This window comes from Megalobrama amblycephala, linkage group LG4, assembly GCF_018812025.1.
Source record: "Megalobrama amblycephala isolate DHTTF-2021 linkage group LG4, ASM1881202v1, whole genome shotgun sequence".
Taxonomy (NCBI): Eukaryota; Metazoa; Chordata; class Actinopteri; order Cypriniformes; family Xenocyprididae; genus Megalobrama; species Megalobrama amblycephala.
Window position 1 is genome coordinate 26,615,215 of NC_063047.1, and position 18,750 is coordinate 26,633,964.

General features: G+C 35.4%; 1 protein-coding gene across 1 annotated transcript in view; it reads right to left on the reverse strand.

Annotated features, from left to right (window-relative positions):
* LOC125266170 overlaps nt 1-18,750 on the reverse strand; it is a 124,559-nt gene that overhangs the window by 19,538 nt on the left and 86,271 nt on the right. The window contains exons 22-35 of the mRNA XM_048186624.1: nt 18,339-18,508; nt 17,023-17,138; nt 16,196-16,359; nt 15,613-15,763; nt 14,218-14,286; nt 12,962-13,051; nt 12,422-12,562; nt 11,499-11,692; nt 11,334-11,419; nt 8,760-8,886; nt 8,389-8,485; nt 6,068-6,211; nt 5,496-5,573; nt 5,274-5,351 (exon numbers count right to left, since the gene is read on the reverse strand). Coding sequence (XP_048042581.1) covers nt 5,274-5,351; nt 5,496-5,573; nt 6,068-6,211; nt 8,389-8,485; nt 8,760-8,886; nt 11,334-11,419; nt 11,499-11,692; nt 12,422-12,562; nt 12,962-13,051; nt 14,218-14,286; nt 15,613-15,763; nt 16,196-16,359; nt 17,023-17,138; nt 18,339-18,508 — 1,705 coding nt within the window. The remainder of the gene's footprint in view (nt 1-5,273; nt 5,352-5,495; nt 5,574-6,067; nt 6,212-8,388; nt 8,486-8,759; nt 8,887-11,333; nt 11,420-11,498; nt 11,693-12,421; nt 12,563-12,961; nt 13,052-14,217; nt 14,287-15,612; nt 15,764-16,195; nt 16,360-17,022; nt 17,139-18,338; nt 18,509-18,750) is intronic.

Genomic DNA, 18,750 nt, shown 5'->3' on the forward strand with positions numbered 1-18,750 from the left:
TGAATCCGAAATGCCAGACTGATGGGAAAGACGCGGACACAGAATGCAGACAAAACATAAATAAACGGAGATACTAAACAATTAAAACATAAAAAAAGGACAAGAACATATGAAAATTAAATGCAGCTTCACTTGCACTACAGTTAAAAGTTTGGGGTCAGTAAGATTTGATTTTTTATATTTTTATAAAACGCAGTGTTTGTTTTTTTACTTTCTATTCAATGAAGAGTCCTGAAAATTGCATCATGGTTTCCACAAATAAATAAGCAGCACAACTGTTTCAACAATGATCATAATAAGAAATGTTACTTGAGCACCAAATCAGCATATTAGAATGATTTTTGAAGGATCAAGAGACACTGAATACGGGAGTAAATAAATTATACTAATTTAAATATATTAAAATAGTAAAATCTTAACAATATTAGTTTTTAACTGTATTTTAGCCAAATAAACATAGCCTTGGTGAACATAAGAGACTCTTTTTTTTTTTTAAACATTAAAAATAAATAAATAAATAAATAACAACCCCAAACTTTTGACCGGTTGCGCAACTATCTGCCTTAAAAATTCCAGCACTCTGTACTGTCAACAACTTGCTAGCAGGCATATACTGTACAGTAATTGCTGCATTACATCCAGTCACTTTGTCACTGCATATCTCTGTCAGCAATTTATTACAATTCATATGTTTGATAAACATCTTCATAAAAGAATGAGATGAGAATCAGATGAGACATATGACTTTTTCTCACCTTAGCATCTGATTCATCTGACTGGTAATGAAAAATAAAGAAAAAGATGAGTAATAGTGAAAACAAAAAACAAAATAGAAAAAAAGGTGGTAGGTAGTGGCAAAAGACTTTTACTGCCTCGATGATTTATACAAAATCTTTAAAAAAACACCCACACACACACGCAAACACACACATTCAAGGCATCACACACTCCTCTGTACCACAGTGTTGAGTGTACAGACCTCATTGCCTTCATCATCAGTGATGGCCTGAGCAGAGAAAGACCAAAAGAAACAGAATTTTGTGTTTGTGACCCCTAGCTTTCAACAAATATGCTCAATAAACAAGAATACATTTGCATTTGTATACACGAATACAGTTTTTGCCTAACTGGAAGAAAATATTATTAAATGAGGCCAAGCACCAAATGAGAGCATCAAAAAGTAACAAAATCATGATAAATGGTGCTTTAAAAAAAATGCACCACATATTTTAACGGCTAATGGTAAGAATATTTGTAACACTTTACAATAAGGTCTCATTTGTTAAGAGTAGTTAATGCATTAAAGGGTTAGTTCACCCAAAAATGAAAATTCTGTCTTACTCACCCCTCATGTCGCCCCAAACCTAAGACTTTCGTTTTTCTTCGAAACACAAATAAAGATATTTTAATTAAATCTGAGAGATTTCTTTCTTCAAAAAGTTCATTAAAAAACTAATCCATATGAATTGAGATGTTTAGTCCAAATTTTCTGAAGAGACTCGATCACTTTATGTGATGAACAGATTTAATTTAGGCTTTTATTCACATATAAACATTTATCAACTCACACATCAGTTGTGGTAAACGGAAGCTCAAGCATGTTTGCTTGACATGTGAGAACCAATGAGGTTCATTCTCGTGTGTTACGCAGCACGTTGGAGCTTCCACAAGAACCAATGAGCTTTGTTCTTGTGAATCATGGTTGAGCTTCTGTTTATGTTCACCGATAAATGTTTATATGTGAATAAAAGCGTTAATTCAATATATTAATCATATAAAGTGATCTCTTCAGGAAATTTGGACTAAACCACTCAATTCATATGGATTAGTTTTACAATCTCTTTATAATTTTTTTGAAGCAGCAAAGTGGTACAGTAGTTGCGTAGGCTGTCAGTGAAGGGACAGAAAGCTCTCTGATTTCATTAAAAAGATCTTCATTTGTGTTTTCTGAAGATGAACAGAAGTCTTACAGGTTTGGAACGACATGAGGACATAAATTATGACAATTTTTTTCATTTTTGGGTGAACTAACCCTTTAACTAATATGAACTAACAATGCGTAAATATATTTTTGCAGCATTTATTAACCTTTGTTAACGTTACGTAATGAAAATATTCATATTCATGTTAGTTCAGAGTGCATTAACTAATGTTAACAGATACAACTTTTGATTTTAAAAACGCATTAGTTCATTGAGATTAACATTAGCTAAGATTAATAAATGTTGTAGAAATATTAGTTATTGTTCATGTTAACTAAAGTACAGTATTTAACTAATGTTAACAAAGGAAACCTTATTGTAAAGTGACCGAAATATTTATAGGTAAATTTATAGGTAACTGGCAGTTAATTTGGGACACTATCCATAAACACTGTCTCTTGACACACCTCCTCATCGTCCTCAGGCTCCTCCTCATTCTCCAACTGGGAGCAAAAGCAGAGATCAAAGTTAAAGTGTTTTAGGGATTTTATACTAAGAGAACACTACTACGGAAGGCTAAACCAAATGGGGGCACTAAAGGTGGTGCAAGAAGGGAACTGCAACTTAGTGAAAGGGTCTAAATCAGGGGTTTTCAAACTGTGTCCTGTAGGGCCACTGTCCTGCAGAGTTCAGTTCCAACTTGCCTCAACACACCTGCCTGGAAGTTTCTAGTATGTGTAGTAAGACCTTGATTAGCTGGTTCAGGTGTGTTTAACTGGGGTTGGAGCTAAACTTTGCAGGACAGTGGCACTCCAGGAGCAGGATTGGACACCTCTGGTCTAAATACAACACATAGTAATGCACAAAATCACACAGAGGATTAGGGATGGTTAATCTAAAAAAAAACAAGAAACAAAAAAAAACATCTCTTCACCTACCCTCATTTCCTCAGCAGTATACTACACACACACACACACAAAAATACATATATGGTTAGCTCAGCTAGGATATACATTCACCACACACACACACACACACGCACACACACACACACAGTATCTACACAAAATGCATACAAAAACTAAATTTTCCTGTCTTCCAGCAGATGTCTCAATAGAATCTTCAAAAAGGTGTGCAAGATCAAAGACTATAGAATAACACAAGTGGTGTCACGCCTCCGAAATGAGGCACAAGAGACGCGCATTTAGGACTGCGCATTATCTTGATCCAGCCTGAAAAATTTTTTTTTCATGATTCGAGTGTTTAGAAACAAAATTTATGAGACAGTTGTTGTCAGATTTTATTGGTGATTTCAAATATGAAATTTAATCGAAAGCTTGGCAAACAGCTTTAGAAAATTTGACGTTTCCCCATTCAAAGAGATAGGAGATGCACTTGGATGCCCGAGAGGCGTTTCAAAGATGGCCGCCGAGTGAAATGACTTGTCTTAAAGGGACTTTGGTAACATTTGAATGATAATATACATTCAATTCATTCTTCAACACAAACATATCAAGTGCAAAATGCCAGTAGGCCCATCTTCATCAAACCAAAATAATACACTTGTTTCTCCAGTTACATAGACTCACAAAAGCACACAAAACTCATTTAGTGCTCACTCCGATGTTAGCATGTTGCTAAGCAAACAACTTTCCACAAATATCCACAAATACACGGTAAATCAGAGCATTCTGGTACTGCTTCATCTATTAAGTATACATGTGATGTTGTTGGCTAAATTAGGTACACTACCATTCAAGTTTAGGGTCTTATGGTAAAGTCTGGGATCAGTAAGATTTTTTTTTTTTTTTTTAAAGAAGTTAATACTTTTTTTTCAGAAAGGCTGCATTAAATTGATCAAAAGTAACAGTAGAGAGATATATAATGTTACAAAAGATTCAATTCCTGAAAAAAAAATCAAAGCATAAAAATATTAGGCAGCACAACCTTTAACATTGATAATAATAAGAAACATTTTTAGAGCAACAAATCAGCAAGTTAGAATGATTTCAGAAGGATCATGTGACACTGAAGATTGGAGTAAGCTTTGCCATTACATTAAATAAATTACATGTAAATTACATTAAAATGTAATCAGTTACATTAGGAATAAATTACATTTGAAAATATATTCAAATACAAAATTGTCATTTTAAATTGTAAAAATACTTAATAATATTACTGTTTTTATTGTATTTTTGATCAAATAAATGAAGTCTTGGTAAGCATAAGAGACTTCTTTCAAAAGCATTGAAAAAACTGGTTACAAACTGGTGACGTAGTTACATTGTACTTACTCTAGATTATATTAATTAACTACATGTATTTACTATAGAGTTATAGTTGGGGTTAGGGTTTGGTTTAGGGTTAGTATTATGCATAAATTACTGTTATTACTATAGTAAGTACATGTAGTAACGTGTAACTACGTCACATTAAAATAAAGTGTTACCAAAAAACGTACTGATCCCAAATTTTGAATGGTAGTGTACATTATAAAGCACCATACTTTTGTTGCATTAACAAAAAACACCATTCTACCAAGGTTCTTGTGTTATTATATGGGGTGTAACGGTATGTCATGTACATTGGTCACAGTTCAATACGAATTTTGTACAAAAGGAAAAATCAATATATACCCAACTCTAGGTTTCCCTTAATTTATTTTGAACAGACAGTAGTGCAAATTACAGTCACTGTAATCTGCACTACTGTTGCACTACTGTCCAATAAAAATAAAACATTTTTGTGAAATAAAGAAAACAATCAGAATGCTTTCTACCGTCCCAGTTTCCTTTCGGTGAAGTTTTTGCATCACAAAAATGAATCGAAACCCAGCATATAGGCTACTAGCAAGCTCCTGTTTTGGGTTGGTGCATATATAGTCTCTTCTGCGCTTTTTCCTGTTGTGATGGTTAGCAAACCGCATTGCATTACCATGTGCGCCCTCTTCTAGAATTGAGTGTGGATCATCTTTGACTGACTGTATTCGTCGTCTGACTTGCACCAAACCTTGACGTCTGTACCGTGACGGTTCAGAGTGAATACATGTACCGTTACGCCCCTAATTATATATATATATATATATATATATATATATATATATATATATATATATATATATATATATATATATATATATATATATATATATATATATATATATATAAAAACACACACACACACCACAGTACTGTATGCAAAAGTGTCTATGAAAAAAGCATAAAAATTTTGCCTAGGTGACAGCTCACTAAATATTGCAACACAGTTAACGGTACAGTAACTTCCATTACCTCTCATCTCCTATTAATGGCCATGTCATTAGCTGTTATCACTTCATATTTCCCTCACCTGTTTGGCCCCCATAGATTCAAACATCTTCTCCAACATCACACGCATCTGTTGAACGTTATTCATCAACACACACGGCTGCGGGAGATGCAGGAGGGAGTGAACAACACAAGGATAGAGAAAAAGACAGAATTTAGACCTAACTGGACTTTTAACTACACAGCATTTAAGCTTGAAATATACAGTTTAACAAATCTTAACACTTTTTTTGTCAACACTCACCGTCTTTTCTTTCTCACAATAGGTGGAGAAGCTCTTAGTTAGAATAGCACAATACTGCAGGAGCACTTTGGTGATAGTCTGATAGTGAAAGGGGGAAAAAATGAACAGCTATTACACCTAAATGTTATGTAGAGTAAATGAACTACATCTCATACAGAGCTGGTAATCTGGAACGGCAGATAAATTGACTTTGTTGTTGAAAACTAATGAATTTTTCATGGGCAAATGCATTACGCTGTTGTTTTGTTCCCTGAAATATACCTCAATATGCTGATTACCGAAAAAAGTGATATAAAAATACCACAATTATGATCATATTAGACAATTCCATTTAGTATTTAGTCCTCACTAAAATCTAATAAAATGTAAATATATCTCAGCTCCTACAAAACCTGTGTGGGCTTCGACAAAGATGTCTCTGCATCAGACGTCTAAGTTAAATATGACTCACAGGCTAAGAAACAGATGGTGATGGTCTAAAGACAAACACTTTGTGTGCCAGCAGCTTATATTTCTTTTGCCTCCATTTTTCATCTATCATCTTTCTGTCATTCTCTGCTCCTGGTTTTCACCTTGGCAAAGCGTCGGTTGTACTGGGCGACCACTGCAGGATCAGGACAGTCTAGTTTCTTGATGATCTCAAAGCTTTGGTTGAGCTGAGTGAAGATGTCCACGACTGAACAGGAAAACAAAGCATGCTCAGATGTCTGCTGGAACTGTGGAAAAGCAAGGAGAGATGATTTTTAGTTCTGGGCACTCTTTGAACTGAGGATTTTTTGAACAAACTTTATATATGCTTACTAGCTTATTTATTGTGTCTACTAAAAAGGTTCAAAACTGGACATACATACACAACAGGAGATTTTTTTCTGAAAGTCATAAGAAGTTTATGCATTTTATGTATCCTAAATATTCAGAAATATGTAATATTTTCATACCTTTTTTGCAATAAGGTGCAATCAAAATTACATTTTGATTGAAAAGATGAAAAATAAATTATGAAAAAGATTCTGTTCAAAAGTTTTTTTCCTTAGTAAATAATTACTTTGACGGGAAAAAAAAAAAGGTGCCGTGTGGTGGAAATGTCACCACAACAAAAGAGCAGCTAATTTCTTTCTTTCTTTTTTTTTTTTTAAGAAATTAATACTTCTGATCAAGGATGTATTAAATTGATTAATTGACAGTATACAGCATTCCTAGTGACAGTAAAAACATTTAATTATAATTATAAGAAATGTTCCGTGAGCACCAAATAACCATATTAGAATGATTTCTGAAGGATCATGTGATACTGAAGACTGGAGTAATTGCTGTAGAAAATTCAGCTTTGCCATCACAATTACAATTTAAAATATATAAAAAATAGAAAACAGTTATTTTAAATTGTAATAATATTTCACAATATTACCATTTTCACTGTATATCTGATTCAATAAATGCAGCCTTGGTGAGTACAAGAGTTTTCTTTCTCTCTTTCTTTCTCTCTTTCTTTCTTTCTTTCTTTCAAAATGTAGCAACCCTAAACTTTTGAATAATACTGTACAGGTGCTGGTCATATAATTAGAATATCATCAAAAAGTTGATGCAGGTGCCAAGTCCTGTTGGAAAATGAAATCTGCATCTCCATAAAGTTGGTCAGCAGCAGGAAGCAAAAACTCTAAAAAACTTCTCTAAAACTTCCTGGTATACGGCTGCGTTGACCTTGGACCTCAGAGAACACAGTGGACCAACACCAGCAGATGACATGGCACCCCAAACCATCACTGACTGTGGAAACTTTACACTGGACCTGAAGCAACGTGGATTGTGTGCCTCTCCTCTCTTCCTTCAGACTCTGGGACCCTGATTTCCAAAGGAAATGCAAAATTGACTTTCATCAGAGAACATAACTTTGGACCACTCAGCAGCAGTCCAGTCCTTTTTGTCTTTAGACGCTTCTGACGCCGTCTGTTTTTCAAGAGTGGCTTGACACAAGGAATGCAACAGCTGAAACCCATGTCTTGCATACGTCTGTGCGGAGTGGTTCTTGAAGCACTGACTCCAGCTGCAGTCCACTCTTTGTGAATCTCCCCCACATTTTTGAATGGGTTTTGTTTCACAATCCTCTCCAGGGTGCGGTTATCCCTATTGCTTGTACACTTTTTTTTTCTACCACATCTTTTCCTTCCCTTCGCCTCTCTATTAATGTACTTGGACACAGAGCTCTGTGAACAGCCAGCCTCTTTTGCAATGACCTTTTGTGTCTTGCCCTCCTTGTGCAAGGTGTCAATGGTCGTCTTTTGGACAACTGTTGAGTCAGCAGTCTTCCCCATGATTGTGTAGCCTACAGAACTAGACTGAGAGACCATTTAAAGGCCTTTGCAGGTGTTTTAAGTTAATTAGCTGATTAGAGTGTGGCACCAGGTGTCTTCAATATTGAACCTTTTCACAATATTCTAATTTTCTGAGATACTGAATTTGGGATTTTCCTTAGTTGTCAGTTATAATCATCAAAATTAAAAGAAATAAACATTTGAAATATATCAGTCTGTGTGTAATGAATGAATATAATATACAAGTTTCACTTTTTGAATGGAATTAGTGAAATAAATCAACTTTTTGATGATATTCTAATTATATGACCAGCACCTGTATACATAAAATTCATTTGAAAAGTAGCAAAAATAAATGAATGTGTGGTAAAGTTTTCAAAACTGTTTGAATCTGACCTTTACATAACTCAAAGCAAAGTTGAAGTCGGTTAATTTTAATAAAAATCAACCCTCTTACATGTAGTAGACAGCAAGCAGCCATTTTATTTGACAAACCATGTTTTAAATCCTGGTAGACCTACAACCAAGAAGCCATTTATAAGTGAGCAGTACACACAGAAAAGTTAGTTTCTGAACCATACCCCCTCTCTTTTATCCCTCTCAAGGGCTCCATGCATAAACTCCATCGACACTTCCTCATTCTCAGCGAGCCACTGGAGAACAAATGGCAGAAACCACCTACACAAGGGAAATGAAGGAAGAAATATAGAGAAATAGGAGGAGGAATAAAGCAGAGGGGCAGCAAAGCAGCAAATGGTCAAGAATGTTTAAACAACAGAGGAAAATATCCAGCATGGCATCTCAGTCGATTTGGGACTGTAGGTGATGACAGAGTGTGAGTGAGAAAATAAAACTACTCATGAAGAACAAACTGCTGATTATTTGAAGGGGGAAAAAAAGGAAACTTTAGGCAAAGATGCTCTGAAATAGCATTAGAAGCAGCGTGACTCACGATGGGTACTCTGGGACAGCGTCAGAGAAAGCGGGTAGGTCACAGACGTATTCATTGTAGAGCCATTTGACTTTGAAATGCAGATTCATGTAGTCCGCACTTTTACACAACCTCATCTTCTCGTGCTCTGGGGAGACAACAAGAATGAGTCGACATATTTAATTTCATTTTACCTGGTCACGAATTTCCTTCGGCTTCAACATATTTATTCTCCACTGAGCTATAAACTAAGAATGAACTGCAGTTTCATCTCAATCTCCAGCTGTAATCACTCACAGAGGCTAACGCTAAGAAAACGCATTTCACACACTACATACACTACCATTCAAATGTTTGAAGTCATTAAGATTTTCTTTTAAACATAAATTAATACTTTTATTCAGCTAGGATGCATTAAATTTATCCAAAAAAAAAAGTTTTTACTGTATTTATGATTAAATAAATGCAACCTTGGTGAGCATAAGTGACTTCTTTCAAAAACACTAAAAACTCTTACCAACCCAAACTTTTGAACAGCAGTGTACACGTGCACAGTATACATTCTCACAGTTACTTAACCATATATCTTACCAGCGTAAAAATCAAGTCTGCGAATATGAAATGTGGCAGGTGCTAAAAACAAGAAAACAAGGCAGGAGAGACGAAAGAGATGAAGAACACTTGAGAAAGAATAAAAAAGTGCAATAAAAAGGGTAGTTTCAAAAGAAAAGGTGGCTGGCATCAAAAGGAAAAGATTTTTTTTTTTTTTCAATGAGGTGTCTAACTCCGGTTTACTCCTACTCGGAAGATCTAAAACGAAACCGGGGGTTCTATTCTCTAACTCTGCTGTAGCAATGAGAGAGTGAGGACTTGAGACCAAAAAAAAGTGTTTTGAACCTTTAATGTTTTGAACTCTTATCATCGAAAACAGGATTTGCATTGCTCTTTTGAAATAAAACCTCCACAATGCAAAGCACACAGCTTGTCACAATGAGCACATTAACATAACACTGATCATATTTATTATTATTCAGTACCTAGAAGCTTGGCCCACTCAGCTGTGGTGACAAGGAAGAAGTAGGGCAGATACTATACATAATCATCCAATACTAATATTTCACTTTGTGCCAAAATCATAGAAGCTGTCATTAAAGTGTTTGATAGTGCCAACTATATTTGAATCGCAACAGATTTCATATGCAAATTCACATTACTTGATTAATTCAAAGGGTCAAAGAACTGGGAGAATATGTTAATGTAAACTAAAAGGGTAGATTAGCACCCCTTGGCATGTAACAGAGTGATGTGATTGTCTTGGATCTATATCCAGACATGCAAGTCCAAGATCACACTCTCATGACTCTATATAACCTTTGACCTTTACCATTCTTCCAGTGATTGAGGACGATATGTTTAAGAACTGAAGACAGAGACAAATAAAAAGGAGATGGGGCGATGTTAGGAGGAGTAATCTCAAATAAATTTGTAGTACACACAGACATACTTTAAAGGGGGGGTATAATGCTATTTCATGTATTTTGACTTATTTACACTGTTAAAGAGTTGGATTCTCATTCTAAACATGGCCAAAGTTTCAAAACACGAGTTGGACATATGACAGAGTATTTCTGTGTCAAAAATACTCTTCCAAATCCTCATAAACTTCACTATCTTTTTTGACAGAGAGCAAGAGCACGCCCATCAACGCGGGTTCTGCTTTACGGAAGTCATCATCAGCTCTGCACAGGTCACAGGACTTCACGAAATCAACAATGTCACCAAAGAAGTGTGATTTTGGTTGTGAGGGAAAGATAACCTTGCTTCCCAAAGAACCCAGTGTTAAGTGGAGCTGAGAGTTTTGTGCTCGCACATTACATTGATGTGCTCTCGACATTTGTTATTAAAATAACCATAGAAACAGAGTTGCAATTGGTTAAAATGAATGGAGAATCTCTTGTGTTTTTTTGAGGCTGCTCGAGCCCTCAGGATCGCTGCTTATGGTTTCACAAACAAGGCCCAGTTCTACGCTGGATTTACAGATCGTTTGAAACTAAAAGATGGAGCTGTCACAGCGATAATGATCCCGGTCATGAGTTGGAACCGCAGGTGGTGAGTAAAACTGCTTCAAATGTCTGTTTTGTTGGCAATAGGCGCCTAAGTGCATATAATGTAAACAACACGAACGTAGTGAATTCATAAATTCATTATTCACTATACGCTATATTCATTATAGTGATTCAGAAGTTATCCAGGGATAATGTGATGGTGTATTGTGTGTATTTAAATACATTTGTTCAGCTGACCATTGATGGCTTGCAGGCGATTGCTACGCAAAAGCTGCACGTGCTCGTCACTCTTTAGCTCCGCTCACAAGGCACGCCTCCAGGCGCTCAGCTGTTTTCGGAAAGACTCTGTACAGTGTATGTATCTTTTATAAATATGATAAAACTAAATACTTTTTGGAGATATGAAGAATGCACTACTACTTCTATATGTACTCAAGATTAAAATGAGATTGGCAGAAACCGTGTGTGATACCCCCCTCTTTAAGGACGCACACACTTCCCATACATATAAATGTATATATCTTCTTACCTTCTAGTGCATACTTCATGTCCTGTGCGAAGAGTGTCCACATGACCTCAGCACTGACTTTCCCTACATTTAGCTCCTGAGGAAACCTGCACAGGACACACCAGGTTATACATATCAGCTCATGTGTTTGTGTGTGATATTGTGTGTATCTGTGCAGTCACTGACTGATTTATGATCGGACTGTAGGAGTTCCTGTCCTCCTCTATGATGGAAACTATCAAGGTGATGAGTTTCGGCCAGAAGTCCAAATCCTGAATGCTTGGTCCTGGTTCTTCTACAGCAGCAATTTCTTCATCTTTCTCATCCTTCTTCTCTTCCTCTTCTTCACCCTCTTCTACCTCTTTCTTTTCTTTTTGTTTCTGTCGAATAGAACAATAACATGATGGATAAAATGATAGACAGAACAACAAATAAGGAGACAGAATGACTGACAGACAGACAAACACATGTTAGATAGACAGAAAGATAGAAAGACATATGGACCAACAGAATGATAAATAGAATGAAAGAATAACAGTCAGACAGAATGACAAACAGAATGATAGAGAATGGCAGAAAGATAGACAGAACACATACTTGGAACAACAGACAGAATGATAGAAAGTCAAAATGACAGATCGAAGGACAAATAAAATGACAATGATTGACAGAACAGACAGGCAACAACAGAAAGAAAAAGAAAGAAAAGAAATAGACAGACAGACAGACAGACAGACAGACAGACAGACAGACAGACAGATAGATAGATAGATAGATAGATAGATAGACAGTCAGACAGATAGACAAACAGTCCAAAAAACAGACAGACAGACAGACAGACAGTCTATGGAAGAAACTCAAAATGATACTGATGATTCATGGGCCTGACCTTTATGCACAAACGTGGGTCTCTATGGTAACAGATCAATTCTATAAAATATTACTCATTTCAGGCTGATGTCTTAGGTTGAAATGTTGGTATTATCCATGAGAAATTCAACCTCTGATAATGACATATTCTAATCTCCAAACTTCAACATAAGTGTAAGCATACCCATCTGTGTGTATACAAACATACACCTGTGCATGATGTGAATGTTTTTACTCACAGGCTCCACGGCCGGCTGAAACTGTCTGTTGTACAGCTCTTGGCAGTTGTTAAAGATGTACTCATATGTGGAGTTGAGGCATGCTTTCACACAGTCCCTAACCACATGGGCCGCACGCGGGGGAGATTGCAGTTCCAAAACCTGGACACAGGGGGTGTCAGAGAAGACAAGAGTATGTCTATATAAAAACAATATAACTCCCGCTAACAAGCAATACGCTGTCAAATCAATAGTGACTAATCTCAGTTATGAAAGCCCGCACAAAGGCCTCTCTCTTTCAGCACAAAGAAATCAATCTTCATCTCAAACCTTCTATTATCCCTTTCTACTGTATGAACTCAGGCAGAAAGAAATGACTGAGCGTTTACTCAAGACTGTATGAAACACAATTGAATTATTCATCTCTATAGGATCTGTCACTCAATATATGTATTACAAATAAGACCCACATCCCTGTAAATCCCATATACAGTATAAAACAACAAAAAAGGCAATACAGCTTTCGATTCCTTGATCAGATTTAGAGGGACGATATCATACCTTCAATCTGAAGAATGTAATGCTAGTCAATAAATCCACTGTGGATTTGAGATCTGCTAGACGTGGTTTACTGCTGGCTGGGAAATTATTCTGGAGATCAAAGGGACAGAAAGAACAAAACAGGAAGCTTGAGTGAGAAGCACAGTATGACCTTGGTAAAACAGTAACTTGAAGGTAAATAACAGTCACAAACAATGTATCACTAACATATGCACACGGGTTATTGATCAAGACTATACATCGCTATAAAGAGTATGCATGCCAACCACTCTCAAAATCAGTTGAACTAGTCAATAAATAGCTTTTATATGGACCTAGACTACATGTGATCCAGCTGCATCTTAGACTCCACTATAATGCACATTATTATTCTGAAATATATATTACTTATTGTAGGGTCACAATACTACACATAAAAACATATTTCAGCAACCATGATTTTTTGGATATGTGTGGATTGATTTAATAAAAAATTTGTGCTAAATTTAGAAAAATGGAAAGTTTGAACACGTTGACAAATTATGATTTGAGCATGAAATATTCACATTTTACATACAAATATGCCTTTGGATTTTACATATTTTTGTTACCTTTTAAATGACCTTCATAAATAGACTTCATTGCTTTACCCTTGCCCAAGTCCTGACTCTCCATTACAAAAATATTAATTATTACATAAATACTGATGTTTTATAAATATAAATGACTTCAATATTTGTGTAAAAAATATTTATGAATTTTTCAAAATTCAACTGTCCCACAGTGGTGGCATCATTTTGACCACGGCCTACAATTTTGCCCCTAATAAACTTTTGTCAAACATCAGTGAAGAGCTTAAAATTAAATATTTAAAAAAAAATTAAAGCTAGGGTAGGCAATTTTGGAGAGGCTAGCAATAGCAAGCTAGCTTTCAGTGTGCCCAGTGTGACAGGATGCTATGATTGGACAAACATTTTTTGGTCCTGAGACTTCCACAGAAGACATACATTATATATACATTTTTAATATTTAGACCACTTCTATTATAGATTGCTATCAGAATGCGAACAGAGTTTCAACCAGTACAACGAAAAGTGTTAAAGAAAACATTGCCTAGCCTACCTTTAAGGTAAATAACAATGTGAACAAAATGTTTTTTTTATACTAGTGCGCCATATTCCAATTAAGCTGTAATTTCTTTTAACACCACACCATGCTAGACTGCATCAATTGTCCGTGTACATTAGTTTAAGTTAGTGTACACAATAAATACTTACTCTGTATGTTGACAGGTCAATGCGGAGAGAATTATGGAGCTGATCCAGCAGTCTAACAAACCGATCTTTCTGCATTAACAGAGAGAAAGATGACTCAGTGGTGAATAGAATTAAACAAACAAACAAAAAATTGGTTCTTTCTTACTGTATTTGGTAATGAATTTAGTTATAGAGACAGAGCAAGAATGACAAACCCTCTCAAACATTTTCAAAGAGCCACAAGGTACAGTACATTTCTCTGACACTAATATCCCACTGAATGAATTTAGACCTTGATCCAAGGACACAGAGTGTGCACACAGACACAGACACAGACACACACACACACACACACACACACACACACACACACACACACACACACACACACACACACACGAACAAAGACAGTACAAGCACACCAGAGACAGGCCTTTGAATGAGCCTGTCTCATGGCAATGAGAAAACCTGAATAGGAATCAAAGGGTCAGGGACACTGACAACATTTCAGTTATTCACTATGTTGCATCTTTTCAAAATCCTTGTATGAGCAAGACACTTTCGCATAAAGGTCCAGTACAAGAAAGCGAGGAAAGGGATTGTAGCTGTGCAAAAATTCAAGCAGCTGCGTTCATGGTTTTATAGAATCAGAGGATGCCACAACAGCATCTTCAGCTGTGTCATATGAGAATAATACTCTCAGTGGGTTTGGGATCAAAGGTTTATTGTGACTCTGATTTTAACAATCAAAATCACCACCGTTCTGTAAGCAAATGTGACATTACAGCTTATAAATCAGTTAGTTCCGGTCCTCTGATTGGCTGAGCAGCCTTCCTAGAGCACTGACATTTAGTCCAATAGCGCTGGGACTTTTCTGTTTGTACAGTATCACTCTGCTTTTCTTTGTATACATGACATGTTCCAAAAATATAATCATTCTGTGCATTAGTGGAGGGAATTTTCAGTGACTTTTTTGCAGGTTACATCATTACACTATGTATGCTAACATAGGGAGACTTTAAAAATTTTTTTTTAAAATATTTTAATGTTTTTGAAAGAAGTTTCCAATTTATTTGATCAAAAACACAGTAAAACACTAATACTGTGAAATATTAATACAATTTAAAATACCTGTTTTCCATTTTAATATATTTTAAAATGTAATTTATTCCTGTGATGCAAAGCTGAATTTTCAGCATAATTACTCCAGTCTTCAGTCTCACATGATCCTTCAGAAATCACTCTGATATGCTGATTTGGTGCTCAATAAACATTTCTTCTTATTATCATTATTATTTTTATATCACATTGTGCTGAGCATATGTTCATGAACGAATGGAGGGAATAATCAACCTCTAGTCTGTCCTTATAGTGGTGGGGCCATATTAGCTGTGTGCAATGCAGAGTTAGCATTACCCCAAAGTTGGAGGCAGTGAAGCGGTCACAGGCGGAGACATTGGTGATCGAGGTGGGGTGAGCGTAGAATGCGTTGATGTTGGCCAGGAGCGTGCTCATTACCGCAGGGACACCAGACAGCATGTATTTAAAGGACAGACATGCGAAATGCCTACAGGTGGACAGACACAGACACCCAGTAAGAATGCTTTACTACAACAGTTAAGTAATAATAGTAAATGTCACTTTTTTATAATATATAATGTTAATTTTCCTTTCATAAATATCAGTATTTGGACTTTTCATCTCAAACAATAAGTCAGTCCTTTCATTGCAATTTACTGCTTCTCACCAAAACAAGTCTCTCTATTAAATAAACAAAATGTCTAGGTTAGTATTTATTGGAAATTATTTAAACTGTTCATTAATATTCTGTTTGGCAATGTGCACAATTGAACCCAAATATTCAGTCCATTCGAATACCCACTTAGGATTTAAAACACTCTTAAACAACAACTCATGTTGTTAAAACTGACTGACATTTCCTGTCAACAGCAAAGGACCTATAGCTGTCAGAATACACAGAAAACCTTTAATGGCTTACGTCATGGCCTGATAGATGGATTCTATCCCATAGCGCATGGCAAACTCATCTACAATATCTTGAGCAATCTCATCAAAGTAGATCTTCCAGGCATCATCGCCACGTGCCGTGGGCAACTTCACCACACCCTGCCCTTCAACGTCTGTCATAAAGTGAAAGAAATTCTACACAAAAATAAAAAAAATAATAATAATAAATAAAGAGTGAGAGAGATGGAGAAAGAGGCTAAGTGACATATACAGAAAGTATTTTCAGTTTAAAAATGCATTTTAGGTTTAAATATATTAGATATGAATTATATACCATTCAAAAGTTTGGGTCAGTAGTATTTTAATATTTAAAAAAAAAAAAATTTATTCTCACCAAGGCTGCATTTATTTGCTTAAAAATACAGTAAAAACAGTAATATTGAAAATATTACATTTAAAATAGGTTTATATATATAATTTATTCCTGTGATGGCAAACTGAATTTTCAGCAACCATTACTCTTCAGTGTCACATGATCATTCTAAAATTCTGAATCAGCATATTAGAAATCATTTTAATATTCTGATTTGGTGCTGAATAAACATTTCTTCTTAATATCAATGTTGAAAACAGTTGTTTTTTTTACATTTTTATCTGGGATTCAGCATTATTTTAAATAGAAATGTTTTGTAACAATGTAAAAGTCTTTACTGTCACTCTTGCTGAATAAAAGCATTCATTTCTTTCATTCTTTCATTTCTTTCATTCTTTAAAAAAAAAAATCATACTAACCATAAATTCTTGAACATTATTCTACACAGGCATTTGTCATCTAAAAAGATATTGTAAGCGATTTACCTCATGCAGACAGGTGTACTGAACATGATAAGGGGCCACTTTCTCTTCCCCTTTAATTTCCACACTTATCTGCAGTCTGATGGCCCCTGATACTGCTGACTTATCTGTGCGTTTTTCTGCAGAAGTCAGAGATTACACATGGTCAAGTGATATGAAAGTCTCCATTTACAAGCATCTGCTCCTAATGGAGAACCTTAGCCAAAGTATAGGGGTAGATTCACATCTGGTAATAACATTTAACCAATTTTTATTATCAAGAGAAAATAAAAAGTACTTTCAAATTTAAAGACTCAAGATTTTAAAATGAACACATCATTTTATTTTTATTTTCTACAATGAACATTTGATCAGAAACAATTTACTGGTGTAGGAAGCCATTGTGAACAGATTAGACACAAATGTATTGAGCTCTTATGAAAATCACAACTGAAGAACAGCTTTCTGTAATATTATTATGCAAAGAGAAAAGAAGCCATGTGGCCACGTAGTAGAGTAGTTACCATCTGACTGACTGTAAAAATGTCCACCACCAAAGTTGGACATATTAATCATGCAAGTTTTCATGAATAGCTAAAAGTAAAATTTTGGCATATTTCACAGTAACTTTTTTAATCTTATATCTAAATTCATGCAAATCACTACATTATATCATTTTATCTGCACTGGCTTATTACAACATTAAAAATTAAGTCAGATATATATTAGTATAGATTACAGTTCATAATTTAAGCATAGATCGTTTATGACCTGCACTGAAATCCCAGCCCTTAAGCAGACAGATGGTTTAATCTCTCGTGTGACACAATGGAGCCATTACTATTTTAGTTCTAATCCCTTTAAGAAAATTAGCACTGTCTAGTCATGGGTTCCCTCGGGAATTTCTAATGGGTTTTTTGAATATCAGTTTTAGATTTATGACGGAAAAAAAAGGTCTTAACTAGTCCTTATAAAGCAGCTTGTTGGCAACTTAAAGCAACATTAAAGCACACAAACGTTTCAGAATCCATGTGACTGTGTAATTTATTTTATAGAACAAAACGTGAAAGCCTCTTTTTCTAGTACATGTTAACTACTAAATCAAACAAATGCACTAACTAATTAAAAAACAATTATTCTAAAAACCCATTCAAAACCCCAGAGGGAACCCACAATGAATTTAGACTTCTGGTTTGTCTGCAAACTGACGTCATGACTGTACAGCTGTATAGAACGCACGAGTGCTACATTCAAAGCCCCAGAGAGTTAAAAATATATATATAATTTAAAGAGATCAAGTACTACTTGACATTGAAACACACATAGACTGAGGAACTTACCAAGGTTATACCAGACGTCCATTTCTCCGCTGAGGGTTCGGACCTCGATGATGCTCTGACCCAAAAAGTCATCGGATTCCCTTTTCAGACGCTGCTTCACACGAGACTTTATATCATCATCTTCATCCCATACGCGCAATTTAATGCGATCAGATGAATTGTGGCACTCACTGGGGAGGAGAAGGAAAAGTTGTGAACAAATCACAGCTGCTTCATAAAAGAGATTATTTGTGGATGTAAAAGAGAGTATTTGTTCTAAAATCCAAATGACTTTTGCAAAGCCACAAAAATGTACAATCTACACACCTGTGATTTCAATATAGTTAACAACAATTCAATATTAACAAAAGTTGCTATATTTCTTAACAACTGCAGTCTACAGTTATTATAATGAACTAAACTATATTGCTTT